The sequence below is a fragment of the Monodelphis domestica genome, chromosome 7 (genome assembly GCF_027887165.1).
Source record: "Monodelphis domestica isolate mMonDom1 chromosome 7, mMonDom1.pri, whole genome shotgun sequence".
NCBI classification, from domain to species: domain Eukaryota; kingdom Metazoa; phylum Chordata; class Mammalia; order Didelphimorphia; family Didelphidae; genus Monodelphis; species Monodelphis domestica.
In genome coordinates, this window is record NC_077233.1 from 55,198,000 (window position 1) to 55,215,027 (window position 17,028).

Here is a 17,028-nt window from a genome sequence, read left to right on the forward strand (position 1 = left end):
GTGATGGAGATGATGAGCACAGATCATAGAGACTGCAGAACTTTAGTGAAGGAAGGGACCTTAGAGATCATCTAGTCCAGCCCTGTTATTTTATCACTGAGGAAACTGAAGAGCAGAAGAGTCAAGTGATAAGCCCACACAATCTTGGCAAAGCCAAAATCCAGATTCAGGTTTTCAGGTTTCACATTTTTTTTTCTTTCCAATATATGATTGTCTCTTCTTCTATGAGGATCAAGTCATTGGTATTTGCCAAAACTGTGGTTCCAATGTATTGAGAGGCCATGTAAAGTCACTCATTCAATACACACTTTTAAATGTGTGATGTGTGCCTGAATGGTGCGAAGAGGGTCTGAATTAGATCAGTAGCTTGTGATAATAAAGAGAGCAAGGGCAGAAGACATGTAGAAAGAGAATTGATGGTAGTTGGCAACTGAGAAAATGTGGGAAAGAGGAAGAGAGAGGATAAATATCGGGTTACTCTTTGACTGGGAGGTAGTATTACCCTTAGTAGAAATAGCGACCTTTTTTGGATAATGAGTTTAGTTTTGGTCATATCAATTTGGAGATGCCTATGGGACATATAGAAGGTAACTGTCCAGCAGGTAGTTTAACATGTGTGACTAGAGAATTCAGGGGCGCGATTAGGGCTATACATGCATGTGTATATATATTTGTTGTTGTTCAGTCATTTCACTCATGTCTGACTCTTCTTGATTCCATTTGGAGTTTTCTTGGCAAAGATACTGAAGTGGTTTGCTATTTCTTTCTCCAGCTCATTATTTCAAATAGGAGTTCCTAGGCTTTACCAGACTATCCAAGGGGTTCATGACCCACAAAGGTTATGAGAAAGGATAGAAAGGGTACATGTAGAGCTGAAAACAACATGGACCTTAAGGAAGCAGGAGGTAGATGATCATTTAGAAATAGAAACTGAGCCCCATTGACCAGGACTAGAAACAGAAGAAAATGGCATTCTAGAAGACAAGGGAGCTATATATAGCTCTGGTGACAATTCCTGAAGTTGCAAGAGCCTCCATTTCTTCGCTTCTAACATAAGGGAGAACTGTACTGTTTTCTTTATGGAGGAACCAAAGAAAAGAGATTCTTCTTCTTAATGATTTTTTTAAATTGTCTAAAAGTTCTCTTCACCCTTCTCTATATATTGAGGAGACTCAAACCAGGACTTAAAAACTGGGTAAGATTGGGATTGGGAGGCTGGAAAGAAAGGGCATTTCTAGTCTTTAAGGCTGAGATGCTGCTGAAATCTGAATCAAAGTCCTACTTGGCAGATTTGCAGCTCTTGATGGAGGTTTTTGCCTAGGACAGGAAATGTTAAATCCAGAAACCCCTGGTTGTTGCAGCAGTCAGGGGAGGCGGCTCATTACCTGATATGTCCAGGAAGCTGAAAGCCATTAGGAGCACACAAATCCTCCCTCAGCTGTTAGGTTTGTTAAGAGAGTGTTACAATCGAGGGAAATTGATGACACAGACACCATAGATATTTATAGTCTGGGCAGCAAATACATATGCTGTGTCTGGGATTTTGCTCAGGATCATGGCCATATAAGGGGTCTGGTCTTGAAATATAAAGTGAGGGGGATAGACTAGATGATTTCTAAGCTCCCCTCCAGCTCTCATGATTTATGATTTTGAGGTCCTGTGTCTTTTAGCAGAAATACCATCAACAAGTTAGTCAATCATCATAGTCAACAAGGATTTTTTGAATAAATTTATAAAATTTCCTCTGAGGAGGAGATTGCTTGAATTTCATTTTGAGGCAAGGAAACAGAGTGAGAGAGGTAAAGTTCTTTGCCTAGAATTACACAGTTAGTAATCAATGTGGGCAGATTTGAAAATCCTAATTCAATTTAAATTAAAGACTTGCCCCCCTGCCCCTCCCTCTCTCTTTCTCACTCTCTCTCACTCTCTCTCTACCTCCCTCTCTCTCTCTTTTTCACTCTCACTCTCTCTCTGCCTCTCTCTTTCTCACTCTTACTCTCTCCTCTCTCTGTCTGTCTGTCTGTCTGTCTCTTCTCTCTGTCTCTCTGTCTCTCTGTCTCTCTCTGTCTCTCTCTCTGTCTCTCTCTCCCCCCAGCCCCCCCCCCTCTCTCTTTCCCCCCCTCCCCTCCACTCTCTGGAGCCAATTGCAGATATTTAGTAAGTATTCCTGGGCTATGTTGCCAGGAATAGCATATATTCATGAAAACCCAAGAGTTATTGTGAAGATAAAGATGTCTGTCTGAGAGATTGAAGAGATGGGTTCAAATTCTGCCTTTGCCACTTACTACCTATGTAATAAGAGATGATATTTATATGTAGTAGACACTTAATAAATCCTTCCTTCCTTCCTTCCTTCCTTCCTTCTTTGTGACCTTGGAGAAGCTATTTGGTCTTTCTGACTTTCTTTTCTATTAAATGAGTGTTATAGTGATTATTCTCTACCACCCCTTCAAAAATCTAAGCACAGAATATATCTCTAATTCTAAATAATAGAATCTCATATCAATAAATGTCTGAGGCCAAATCTGAACTCAGGTCCTCTTGACTCCAGGGAGGGTTTTTTATCCACTACATTACCTAAGTGCCAACAAAGGTAATCTAGTCTAACCCATACTTAAACAAGAATCCTCCATGACTCATAGATTTTTTAAAAAATGGGTTGAAAGGCCAGACTTAAGAATCTATGAGCTAAACTTAATTCACTGCTAAGTGAAAACTTCCTAAACTATAGTCCATTTTAGTACATCTCATATTCAAGGATTAAAAAAAAAAACATCTATTCTCCTGTGAACCTATGAGTGCCAACTACAGGTCCAGTGCCATGCAAGGTACGCTGGGGGAAACAACAATAGTGATGGTAATAATAGCACAAGTTGACAACAGGTATATTTCTCTGAATCTGTCAAAAATAAGTAAACATGCTTTGCCTGGAAACAAAGCCTCTGAAATGAGTAAAAACCAAAAATGGAGTCAAAAAGCCCCCTAGGGGGTGATATCCACCCAAATTCAACCAATAATATGTTGATACAGAATCGTAAATGGCTAAGTTGTGCAGATTTGTTTACAGAAATGGGGGTGGCTGTGGTATACATTGAATCTAGACCAGGTCATTACCATTAGAAATTACAGGGAAGTTAACCTTCAGAAGGTTGAATTTCTTCTCAGGCAAGGCATATTATTCAATGAGATGCTTAAAATTGTGTAATGTGTCAGTGCAGACTGAAGAAAAAAAGCATCTCCTCCATGCTTAGAAAGAGATGATTGGAGCAGCCAGGATTCTACATCAGAAGCTCTCTATTCTTCATGAACTAACAGATGACAAATCAATATTCTATAAATACAGATCCCCAAATCCTTTGTCCCTCTTCATGTCTTCCCTGTAAAAATGTCTCCAGTTCTCATGCATATGTACATAGATACTTATAAATTGAAGAACATTTCAAATAAGATATATGTATGTGTGTATATACATACATGTGCATGTATATATATATATATATATCTTGTTGTACATAGTTGTTTGCATGTTGGTTCCCCTGTTAGACTGTCAGCTCCTTGAAATCAGAAACTGTATTTTACCTTTCTGTGTATCCCCAGCACATAGTACAGCACCTAGAACAAATAGGTGCATAATAAATGCATTTTGATTAATTGACAAAATGTTCTTGAGAATTCAGCAAATAAATTGTACTGAAGCCAGAGCATTATTACCAACAAACTTGTTGCTTACAACTGTCTGACCATAACATTGAAAAATATCAAGAATAATCTTTTAAATAGATGTTACCATATTGAATATTAAAAATCTCCAAATGACATAGAGTGAAAAGTTTATGGACTATACCAATGTGGCAGAAGAAATCAAAACCATGCAGAAACAGGACAAGCTGCTTATCATCCCCTGTGTCCTTTATGATGCTGGAGTTGTTCTGAAGATACTTTCAGTAAACCTAGAGAAGAGGAGCAAATATCCCGATACTTATTCAATGACAACTAAAAAAGTCATTTGTCCATCTGTACAATAGTCTACTGAACATGAAATATAAAAGAATAATAAAAATATAGCAACTTATCCTGGGACTATTTCTGTCTGAACCTTGTCAAAACAGATGAGAATGAGATAAAAAAGCATACAGAGCACTGACATCATGAATTATTCTCCCCCCGCCCCCCATGTTTATAATCACTTACAACAAACAATATGCTGGCTGGGAAACAGAAAGGGTGCATCAAAAAGTCCCAAGGGTATGAAAAATAATTCATTATTGACATGGTAATAATGGAACAAGCTACTCAAAAGGGTCATAACATTTATCCTATCTTTGTTGAGGATTGTAAGATTGTCAACTCAGTTTCCCACACATGATTTATTCATATACTAAATATAAAGAAAAGAGACCTACGTGGAAAACTGTGATCTATTTAAAACATACTGCTAATGCAATAATAATTTCTATCAAATGTAGCTACTTTCAGGGACACCATCTGTCTTTATGGTTTTACATTTTCCTATACACATTGTCATCTCTCCTGAATGGGATTAAGTTTAACTTGCAACTTAGTGACAAAGGGCAGCAAAACATCAGAACTTTATGACTTTTCATTTTTTAAAAAAGAATTTCTTAAGGAAACTCATCAGGATAAAACACTTGAGGGTAATTGGAAAAGGTTGACACGCATCAAATCAGATCATGGACAAAGGATATCAAGATGACAAAGAAGCCCAACTAGATGATGTGTTTATCCTTCTTCACGATTTCATTGTTTTTATGAGGTCTTCATTGTGGGTAATCTGTAGCCCTCCATGCCCTTTCAATCTGCAGCTCTTGTCCATTTCTTGAAAATATTCTACAGATAGAACCCAATCAGCACTTTGGAAGTATCTCTCTAGATCTCTTGACTTTGACACGTTTCCATCAACCAACCAAGAATTATTTATTAAATACTTAATATGTGCCAAGCACTGTAAGAAATACTGAGGAAGCAAAGGCAACAGTGAAATAATTTTTGCCCTCCAAGAGCTTACATCCTAATGGAGGAGATATATATACAGAATATATAAAATAATGAATACAAAGCAATTTGAGGACAGAAGGAAAATCAACAAAGGCTTCAAGGAGAAGAGGATGCTCGAGCTGAGTCTTGAAGAAAATCAGGGATTCCAAAAGATAAAGATGAGAAGGAAATGTGTTCTAGGTATGGGGATCAGCTAATGCAAAGGCATAGAGACTGAAGATGGAGCATCATGCTTGCAGGATATCAAGGAGATCAGTATGTCTGAGTCACAGAATATAAGAAGAATAATATAATAAGGAAAGAGGAATGGAATGGCAGGATGGAGTGAGGTTGTGAAGACATCCAAATGTTGACTAGGAGTTTATAATTGGACTTAGAGGCAATAGGGAATCACTGAAATTTATTGAGGGGAAGAGGTAACATGATCAGACCTGTGTTTTGGGAAAATCACTCTGACAGCAGCTTGGAGGATGAACTGAAATAGGAAGATGCTTGACAAAAAGGGGAACCAAATAGGAGGTAACTATAAAATGGAGGGCCTGAATTAGGGTGGGGCTGTATGAAGAAAGAGAAGGAAAGATTTGCTAGAGACGCTGAGGTAGAGATGGCAAGATTTGGCAACTGGCTGGATATATGGGGTGGGTGAAAGCAAAGAGTCCAGGAAGACCCCAGACTGCAAACCTGGGAGCCTGGAAGGATTGTGGTGCCTGAGATAGTAGAGAAGTTTAGAAGGCAGGTTTGGAGATCACAGATTCTGCTTTGGGCATATTGAGTTTGAGATGCATACAGGACATCCAGTTGGAAATGTCCAATAGGAATTGGTAATGTAGGACTCGAGTTCAGGGGAGATTAGGGATGTATTTACATGTATGTGTGCATATATGGGTGTATATATATATGTATATTTGTGTGGCATCATGCATATATACATATATGTGCTCTCTCTATACATATAGAATGGAAAATAAGATTTTTGTCACTGGCTATGCTCCCTCCATGAGCATGCATTGTGATCCTCCTCATATCCTCATACACATTCATCTTAGTAGACGACTTTCATGATTGCTGTTAGAAAAGCCAGTACCTGGTAGGTAGTCCTCTAAGTCCTGACACCCACCCCCCACCCCAACCACTCCCAATCTAATTTGACTAGTAACTTGGACAATATCTGTATTGCGCATAGGTGGGACATCAGCAGGTAAGCAAGGAGAAAGAAGGCATCCCAAACAAAGAAGTTTAAACATTCCTCATTGGGTAACAGGGACCCTCTCGTTTACTGAGCAAGTTACAAAGGGAATTTAGTTGGGATTTTTGTTACTAGATGGCCATTGAGGTCCCTTCCAACTCTAAGATTATATGAGCTCCTGAATACACTGAGGAATGATTACGACCATATCTATAAAAAGGAATGTCAGTCTTCAACTGGGTAGGATTTAGACAGTTTGGTGGGGAGGGGGTGGGAATGGCAGGAAGATGGACAGAGGTATGTTCCATGAGCAAAGTCATGGATCTGGGAATGGGTGTGATATTGTCAGAGGACAGTAAGGAGTCTACGATGCCCGTAGCTGATCCTCTGTGTGTGGGAGGAATGAGAGATGCATGTGGAAGCAGAGATTGGGACTAGTTTGTGGAAGGCCATGAATGCCTGGCTAAGGAATTTGGATTTTGTCCCATAGCCCACAGAAGTTTTTGAGCAGGCAAGTGACATGCCAAAAAGGATGTTTTAGGAAGATGGTTCTGGCAGAGGTGTGTGTGCAGGAGTTGGAGCCAGGGAGAGCCTGGAGACAGGAAGGCTGGTTAGGAAGTTGTTGCGACAATCCGGGACCTAGTGACAGAGGAAAGGAGAAACATAATTAACAACAATAATAATAACTGGAATTTATATGGCACTTTGAGCCCTATGAGGCAGTTATACGTATGATCATTTCTGTTTTACAGATAAGGAAACCGAGCCTCAGAGAAGTTAAGAGACTTGCCCATAGTCACCCAGTTAGTACGTGTCAGAGAAGAGATTCAGACTCGGGTTCTTCTAGACTCCAAGTCTAGGATGCTTTCTCTCTGCCATGATTATGAAGATAGAATAGGAGGGACTTAGAAGTAGATGATGAAGTAGATGGGGATGAACACATTATGGTTTTAGGCCTGGGAACTCCTGCTACCTCAGTGATCAGAAAAGCTCAGGGAGAGATCTTCAGATGACAGGGAGTCTGGGGCCCTGGGTCTCAGCAAACAAAATAGTCCAAGGCTTTTGCTTTGATGTTTTCTGCTAGAACCCAGTTTATATCCCTCCTGGGAAGAGACTAAAAGGAAAAGCAACTGAAATAAAAAACTAAATCAAGAATGCTCTGCCTCCTCCTGTAACTAAGAATGACAGCTGCCATTTATATAATGCCTTGTGATTATAGGCATTGCTTCCTGTGATCTTCACAATGAACGAGAAAATGAAACATCTTGGTCAAGGTAAAATAATGTACTTTGGTCTAACAACTAGGCAGTAAAAGAGTCTGGACTTGAACACAGACCCAGAATCTCAGGTTTCCCAAAGTGGAAGAATCCTCAGTGGTCAGTTAGTCCCACCCCTGCCCAAGAATAACTTCTACAAGAGAGGTTCTTGACCCAAAGAGTCTATGACTAGATTTGAAGAGGATCCACAGACTTGGATGGGAAAAAAATAAATGTATTTTCCTTAACTTTGAATGGAAATTTAGCGTTTCCATCTGTTATGAATTAAAAAACAAAACAAAAGCAAAACGCTCCATGATTTTGGGGTGTTCATAGGCTTTAACAGACTACCAAAAGGGCTGTGACACAGAAAAGATTAAACCCTCGATTTACTTTATGACATACTAACAAGTAGTTATTGAGGCTTTATGTGAATTCCTCTAGTAATGGGGAGCCTATGGTCTCTGGAGACAGCACATTCCGTTTTGAGTCAGAGGCAATTGTTTAGAATTTCTTCCTGACTTCAAGCCTGAATTTGCCTCTTTGTAACTTTAAATGATTGCTCAGACAGCTGCCTTCAGTCTCCTGACGCCAAGCTGAGTTCCATTTTTCACTTTACAAAACCACCATGTGGACCCTGGTAGAAAAGGCAAAGCAAGTTCCTTTTCTTGATATTGTTATTCATCCTTTCTTGAAATCAGGCTCAACTAGTACAGTCTATACCTTCTTTATCCAGCCTAGCGGAGGCCAACCCTCAAACTATTTTATTTTTACTCTCTTTACAGGAATATTGTTAGAGGAATTCAGGTCTGGCCCTTTCAAATACGTAAAATAATTCAGTTGTTGTTGTTGAGCTGTGTATGACTCTGTGACTCTATTATATTTGGGGTTTTCTTGGCAAAGATCCTGGAGTGGTTTACTGTTTCATTCTCTAGATCATTTTCTGGATGAGGAAACTGAGGCAAATGAGAGTTAAGCCACCTGCCTGGGGTCACATAGTTAAGAAGTGTCTGAAGACACATTTGAACTCAGGTTTTCCTGACTCTGGGTCCAGCACTCTATCCACTGCATCACATAGATTAGGTTAAAATTCTTCCCTGCTATTCCTTGACTTCTGAGATTCTGAAAGTCATTTTATCTCTCTAGATTTTCAGTTTCCTCATCTGCAAAGTGATCTAGTAGGACCAAGCAAACTTTAACATCTGTTCTAATTCTAATTCTTACCATTCTAACAAAATGTTATGCCAATGGGGGTCCTTGAGAGCCTCTTATAATGAATAGATTAAAAGAATTTCTATTTCAAATACCAATAGTTCCCATGGAAATGGACCTCTAAAGTGATTTGCCCTCTTCAGAAGGGAGCTTATTATTATTTACAAGATGAATTTTTATCCCCCTTTTCAGTATGGTTCCAAATCTTAGTTTAGTTCCAATCTCAGTTAGCAAATACTTAGAAATCTATTTCAGAGAAACATAATTTATACTATAAAAGTAACACTTTAAGGACAAACAATGCAATAACTAATCATGATTCCAGATGACCTCTGATGAAGCCTAGTCTCCATCCTCTGACAAAGAAACGATGCACTCAGGGTACAGACGGAGACATATACTGTTCAGATATGGCCCAAGACAAGAATTTGTTTTGCTTGAGTACAAAAAAACAAATGAAAAAAAACCCACTAAGATATTTTCCTTTACAATGTAATCATTATAGATGTTGTTCTCTTGGTTCTGCCTACTATTATGTAGCAGTTCATTACAAGTCTTTCCAGTGTTCTCTGAATATGTCCCCTTTGTCACTTTTTACAGTACAGTAACATTCTTTCACATCTATATGCCACAATTTGTTCAGCCATTCACCACTGGCTGACCTGCCATTTTGTTTCTAGTTCCTTGTTACCACATAAAAATGTGGCCATACTTTTTGTATGTGTAGCACCTTTCTCTGTCTTTCCTCTCTTTGGGGCAGGTATATGTTTAGTAGTGCTACCAATAAATCAAAGCGTGCCCATAGTTTAGTGTCTTTGGGGGGGCCTAATTACAAACTGATCTCCAGAAAGTTTGGATTATCTCACAACTACTCCAACAGTGCGTTTTTGTGTCTGTCCTCTTATGAACTGAATTTGTTTCATCAAATCATAGAAACTTAGAGCTTGCTGGGGTCTTTGGGATAATTTAATCTAGTCTCTTTTATTATTATTATTATTATTATTATTATAAACAATAATAATAGTTTATTTATGTGTGGCCTTTCACCATTTAAGAAGCACTTGCCTATATCTATAGGGTTGCCATGAGTGTGGTGAAAAGAACGTTGGTCTGCACCTCACCTTTGATATTGATTAACTGTATGAGATTGGGCAAGTCTTGAATGGCAACTTACTCAAAATCTCAGCTTTCTTATCCATAAAATGGGACTAATAGCACTTGCATGGCTAACTTCACTCGGTCATTCATTATGAGGAAAATGCTTTGCAAACCTTAAAGAAGAGCTAAAAATTGTTGTTATTATGCCTCATTTGAATCCATACTTCCCAGGACTAACAGAACAAGTATATTATTACCATTTGATAGATGACAAAACGTAAGTGCCCAAAGATCACACAGCCAATTAGGGGTCAAGTGAGAAGTGGGACCCAGGACTCTTGACTCCCTGCCCATATATTTGCCACTTCTGCATACCATTTCCTGACTGTTGAACTCGCTTGAGCTCTGGCTACAAACTCATTCACATTTGTTTTTTTGTCTTTTCTTTTCACAGGGCCAAGTGTTTTCGGGGCAAAAAGGTCTGTGGAGATTACGACATCAAAGTGGAACAGGTAACTATGCCAGATCTGGTTGGGGTAGTGGTGCCAACTGGCCATGATTTTATCCCAGAAGCAAATTGTTTCTTGGTCATGTTATGGCGTGTGCATGTGTATGTGTGTGTGTGTATGTGTGTACGTACTGTTTTGATAAACTTAGTTGGAGCTATATTATCACTTATCCTTCCAGGAGTCTCTACTTTTTGGCACTGACGTAGAAATGAATGCAGGGACATACCAGTTACCAGATCCAGGGTGGTGTACAGGATGCCATCCCTGTAGTAGGTCCACCGTTCCTTCTATTCTAGGGCTATTTCCTCGCTTCACTTGAAAACTTCGACGATAGACATTGGTTCCTTTAGCCCAGTGTCTTTCTGGGGCTGGTCCAAAGGAACTAGGGCACTGCCATCTCAGATGCTCTCTGCTCGCTGCCCAGGAGAAGCCTCAGGGGAAGGAGGAATTCATTCATGGAATGTCTGCCCTCCCTTAAAAGTTTGGGCATTGCAAATCTGGCATGTGAGGCTGTTTATTTCTTCATGTACAACTGCCACCAAATGGCTGGCTCTGGTGTCTGGGCTGTGGTCATGTGGTCCTAAAGGCCAGGTTTCCCATATGTGTGGTTAACTGAAAGTATCCCCTATGGTTTTACCACAGCCATCATTAATAAACAGAACTCTTGTGGCTCTGCCGTAAAAGGAACAACTGGCCAGGCAGCAGAGTAAGAGGCAACATGATGTGGAGGAAAGCAGCCCATTGGGCTTAAAATAAGACAATCTGGGTTTGATACCTGATTCTAACACAATAGCTTTGTGACTCCAAAAGAGTTATTTTATCTCAATTTCAATCTCCGATCTCAATTTCTTCATCTGTCAGGTTGGGACGGGAGGAAATAATCCATGTTTTACTTGGCCCATGGGGTTATTGTGAAGAAAGTACTTTAAAAATAGGACTCACTTCCCTGGGGTGAGGAGGGGTCAGGTACAAGGGGTTTCTGAGCAGAGGAGAGACGGCCTTTTTTTTTTTTTAATTCTCTATGCTTAATGAAGTACCAAAAGGTACATTAAATTTTCATTGTCATCTATGGCTCAGGGCACTCCAAGACCTCTAGTCTCTCACAGACTTAGCCCATTACTGGAAATTAAACCCAAGGAAGTTATTCTTTGACTCGGGCACACAGCTCAGAGTTCGCTCTTGGGAAATCTCTAAAATAAAGCTTGTTAATCGCTCATGCCTTGGCTTCCCCCAGTGTAGGTAACTGGGTACCTAGCATGAATCGGGAATGGGACAGAGTGCAAAATACTCACAAGAGAAACATTCAAAAAAAGCTATTGGTTTCCCCAAAAAAAGGTCTTTGGGGGACAGTTGGTACAACCCTCCCTGGTAGCAGCTCATTGTACTAGCAGAGCTTCAAGATCTGCATCTGTTGCTTTCTGTGACATGGCTTTAGGCCTCCACCTTCATAAAGATCTTCCACTGATAGTCCTCTTCTTCTCCAAGGAGGATGAAGGTAAGAAAATGTCCTTTCCAGGAGATCTATTGTCCCGACATGTTTACTCGAGAACTTTGGACTTAGAACTTTATAAACTTGTGTGGAGAGTCCATTCTTAGGAACATTGTTCATTGATCTGTACATTGAAAAAGGAAATGGAGGCAGAAGGCAACCAGCAACTCAGGGGCCATGATGTCCTTTCTCAGGCTACCTGCACACCAACAGTTGTCATTTTCTTCTCTTAGAGGGGAGAGTGGTGGCACCCTCCCTGCATTCCAGTCTGGAAATCCATGAGAGAGAAGGGGGAGCTATTTCAGTGTTCACTCTTCTAGACCATGAGAAAGGGCGATTTCTTCCGTGGGACCACAGTCACTGGGAACTAATCTGAGAAGTTCCCCGTGTCTTCTCAGGAAAGAATATAGATCATCTGTGAAAGCTACTCAGCTTACAAAGGTCCACACTCTATCTCACCAAATTGATCCAGGGGTTCCTTGATCAATTCCCCTTTCACTGAATGGTAGTGGTGGTCCTAGATGGTATAATGGATAAAGCACCAAACTTGGAGTCAGGAAGACCTGAGTTTTAATCCTGTCTTGGACACTTGGTAGCTATATAGCCCTGGGCAAGTCTTTCAGCTTCTCTCATCTCAATTTCCTCATCTGCAAATATTTGGATGATAACAGCAACTACTTCACAGTGTTGTTGTTTAGGATTAAATGAGATTAGATTGGTAGAAGTGTTTTGTAAAGCTCTAAAACAATATAGGTATTAGCTGTTGTCATTTATTAACAATAATAGTAATTTCTCAACATGTGGATTGTACCATCATTTATAAAGGACTTTCACTTATTGGATCTCCTTAGATCCTCGCAGTAGCCCAGTGGCAATTCAAATAGAGTTGGTTAGACTTTTCATCTCCATTTTACAGGAGAGGAAACTGAGGCTAAAATATCAAGTGACTTGTTCAAGGTAACCTGGCCAATAAGTGGCAGATACGGTACTATAACTCAGTTTACCTGATTCTAACAGTGCTACCAAGGTCCTGTGCTGACAATTAAGCAAAGTTTTAAAGTGGTTGAAGTTGATACAGAAAAACCTGGCCTTCAATTTAGTATTCCCATCTCACTGGAAGCTTCTCTAAGATGGGACCATAGTTTTATTCCCTATTCTTGTTTTTGCAGGCAGAATTTTCAGAGCTCAACTTGGTGGCCCATGCTGATGGAACCTATGCTGTAGACATGCAGGTCTTCCGAAATGGCACAAAGGTTGTCAGGTGAGTGTCTGTCTCAAGGTTAGAGATACTTAAGTACTTTTAAGTACTTACTGTAAGTATCCTTAGTACTCTCATCCTGGCCAGTGTCTGATGCAACAGAGGACCGATTTCTCACTGACCTCAGAGTGTGCGGTGGGCACTACCCTTGATTATATTTAGAGTTTTCTATGCTAGGTGCCAGCAAGGGATACAGAGGGAGAACACACCATCCTTCTTGTCCCAGTGCAATTGGAAAGAGGAAATCATTGAATTTGCCCTCTAGAAGCTCCCATTTCCATAGGAAGGGACTACCTCCCTTTTCAGAGGGTTCCTTATTTAGTGGGAAGAGCAGGGCCGCTGTCCTTGTGGATATCCCAGAATGATGGAGGAGACAGTCTTTATTCTTTGAGAGTCAGTGAGATGGCAAGCATTTATTCAGTACTGATGGGGTGCCAAGCATGGTAAAGAAAGACTTTTAAGAGTTTGATGGGAGGATTAGAATCATGCTACCTGCCTTGGGGTCCCCAGACTCAAAAAACCAATCAATCCATGAGGCAGGCAGCTAGCATTTATCAAGTTGCTACTGTGTGCCAGGCTCCGGGGATACCAAGAAGCCTAAAAGGCCATCCCTTGCCCTCAGTGGGGCTCACAGTCCGATGGTGAGGGAACATGAAAACCACTACATGCAGAATGATGATATGTACAGGATGCATTAGGGATATTTTCAGAGGGAAGCTACACAGATAAAGAGCTTCCTGGAGAAAGCGAGACACTAGCTGAGACTTGAAGGAAGTAAGGGATACTAGGAGGCGGCAATGAAAAGGGAGAGCTTTCTACGTTTGAGGGGCAGCCAGGGAAAAGTCCCAGGCAAAAGATTCACTGTTTTGTATGAGGAACAAAAAAAGAGGCTAGTGTTGCTGGATTGTCAAGCATGTGAGGGGAAATAATAAATTGTAACAAGGTTAGAAAAGTAGGAAGGGACTGAGTTATGAAGGGTTTTTTTTTTTAAACCCTTACCTTCTGCCTTAGAATCAATACTGTCTCAGCTCTCGGGGAGAAGAAAAGTAAGGGCTAGGCTAAGTGACTTGTCCAAGGTCACACAACTAGGAAGAATCTGAGGCCAGAGCTGAACCTAGGTCCTCACAATTCCAGACTTGGCATTCTATTCTCTATGCTACCTATTTGCCCTCATTAAGTTTTTGTTTATTTTTTTAATAAAGGGTTTTAAAAGTCAAATAGAAGAGTTCTGTTTCATCCTAGAGGTATAGGGAGCCACTAGAGTTTATTGAATATTGAAGCCAACAAACATTTATTAAGCTCCTACTAGATCCCAGATACCATGACAAGTACTGGGGATACAAAGGCAAAAAAACAAAATCCCTGCCCTTAAAATACTTATATTTTACAGAAGAGGCTTTCCCAGAGAATTCCTAGTCTGCTAGGAAAGGCTATGGTTCCAGGCTAGTGGGGAGGCAAGTCTTTGCTCTTAGGGAATTCTGAATTAGATGAGAGCCATCCTACCCTCACTGCTGGAAAGCTCCCAGACAATGTGGGAATCATAGTACTTACTCTTGGGAAATTCCTCTTCTGAGATGTTAGATAATTCACGCATACACTCACACTCACACACACACACACACACACACACACGCACACGCACACGCACGCACACACAAATGCACAAAAAATGCCCGAGTCTTTACGACAGAATCTGTAAACATGTGTTTTCCCATGACAGCTTACATAGTGTAGATTCAGGAATGCCAAGAGCTCTTAAAGCAAGCTGAAGGAGAAGAGTAAGACTCTTAGGCAAGATATCGAAGGAATGGGTTTGGGTAGGAAGGAAAAAGAAGGCCTTCATTTTGAGTGACCAGGTAGAGAATTGAGAATAAATAGGAGGCTTTTTGGCCCCCCAGGAAGGCTCTATCCCTAGTGAAATAGAGAGATGAGGAAGAGAGAGAGAATTGACTTTCCATGAAATCAATCATTTAGAGGAAGAAAAAATCAATCAGGAAGTATTCACTGAGCTGTGCTTAGCTTTGTGCTAAGCTCTAAGGAGGATAAAAAGAGCCTACCTGGTCTACAGCTGCTGCCTGTAGGAGGCTTAAAGTCTAGTTGGAGAAGCAAGACTCTTACATGCGTAGAGATACTTTATAAAAATTACCAGATGGTAGTAGAGTAAGAGAGCAACCTAGGTGGTGTAGTGAGTGGGTAGAGCGTGAGACCTCATCTTCCTGAGTTCAAATCTAACCTCAGACACTTACTAGCTGTGGGATCCTGGGCAAGCCACCTATTCTTCTGTTTCCTCATTTCTAAAATGAGCTGGAGAAAGATATGGCAAACCACACCAGTATCTTTGCCAAGAAAACCCCAAATAGGGTCATGAAGAGTCAGACATGACTGAAAAAACTAATGAATAATAATTGATTAATAACTGACAGCAAGTTCAATAAAAGAGTCCCAGGGGTCTGTCTTTGTCTTGTACCTTTTGGTGATGGTATGGATTTTATTTTATTTATTTGTTTTTTAAATTTTTTATGGCTTTTTATTCATTTTTTTAATTGTTGATGGCTTGGATGAACACATAGATAATATACTTTTTAGATTTTCAGACAACATAAAAGCAGGAGGGATAGATAACACTTTGGGTAGAGCCCTTGGGATTCAAAAAGAACTCTTTTCAGCCAGAACAGGTGAGCCAAATCTGATAAATTGAAATTTAATATTGACAGATGTAAAGTTTGTCACCCGGGTTTCAAAAATCAACTATATAAGTATATGGATGGATGAGGGATAGCAAGGTAGTCTTCATGTGAAAAAGATCTGGTGTTTTTAGTGGACCTCAAGTCAAACCTATATCTACAGTATAATGTGGCCACCATAAAAGAAAATGAAAGGTTAGGCAACAGTAATAGAAGCATAGTGTCCAAAATAGGGAGGAGACAGTTCCATTGTAGCATACACACCCAAGATCTGGCCCTATTGTTCTCTCTCTGAACATTTTCTTTTCTTTTATGGGAACATATTGTGCTTGAGAGATGTAGAATCTTCCCCAAACTCCTACATATCTGAACACAAAATGGACTCAAGGCTTCTATTCTCAGACACTTCTTCCCTGAGACTTATTACCTGGTATTCTTGCTCCTATTCTCCACATAAATTCAATAACTTTTCTGTATCCCTCTCATTCCATTATTCCCTATCATTTAATTGTGTTCTCCGAAACTCTTATTTTCACAACAACAATAGCTAACACTTCTTATGTGTTTTAAGGTTTGACAGGTACCTTACAAATTTATTTATCCTAAAAACTACTCTAGGAGATAGATGCTATTACTATTTTCATTTTACAGATGAGGGAACTGAGGCTGGAACGATTAAGAAAATTTTCTTTCTTTTTTAAAATTTTTTTCTTTTTTTTTAAACCTTTATCTTTCTTCTTAGAATCAATACTATGTATTGGTTCTAAAGCAGAAGAGTGGTAAGGGCTAAGCAATGGAGGTTAAATGACTTTCCCAGGATCACACAGCTGGGAAATGTAGCCACCCAGCTGCCCCCAAGAAAATTTTTCATGGTCACACACTAGTAATTATTTGAGACAGAATTTGAACTCAGATCTTACAAATCCTATGCTTTCTATATTGTGGCACCTACTAAATTACACTTTATGTTATACCCATGCCTTCTCTTTGGAAATGACCTTGTATTTACTTATAAGGGTTTATATAATTTCCCTCTACTAGGATAAACATTCATTGGGCGCTAAGATTGTTTGGTTTTTGTCTTTGTACCAAGCATAGTAGGAATTTCATAAATTATTGAATTGGCTAGAACTGAATTGGACTTTAAAGGATAAACATGCAAATTGGGGTGGGGAGAGAGAGGATGCATTTCAGGGTGACTTGGGGGGGGCAAAGATTTAAGCAGGTAAAGAGAGTTTGCAGAGGAAGATGAGCATGCCAGCCTAGGAGGAGAAGGAGAGGGTGCATATTGGGGAGAAAATGGGTGGATTCTAAGCAGGC

General features: G+C 40.0%; 1 protein-coding gene across 3 annotated transcripts in view; it reads left to right on the forward strand.

Moving 5' to 3' along the window:
* SYN2 (synapsin II) overlaps positions 1–17,028 on the forward strand; it is a 258,206-nt gene that overhangs the window by 139,500 nt on the left and 101,678 nt on the right. For all 3 annotated transcript variants that reach the window (XM_056804670.1, XM_056804671.1, XM_056804672.1), the window contains exons 2-3: positions 10,223–10,280; positions 12,936–13,027. In XM_056804670.1, the coding sequence (XP_056660648.1) occupies positions 10,223–10,280; positions 12,936–13,027 (150 nt within the window). The remainder of the gene's footprint in view (positions 1–10,222; positions 10,281–12,935; positions 13,028–17,028) is intronic.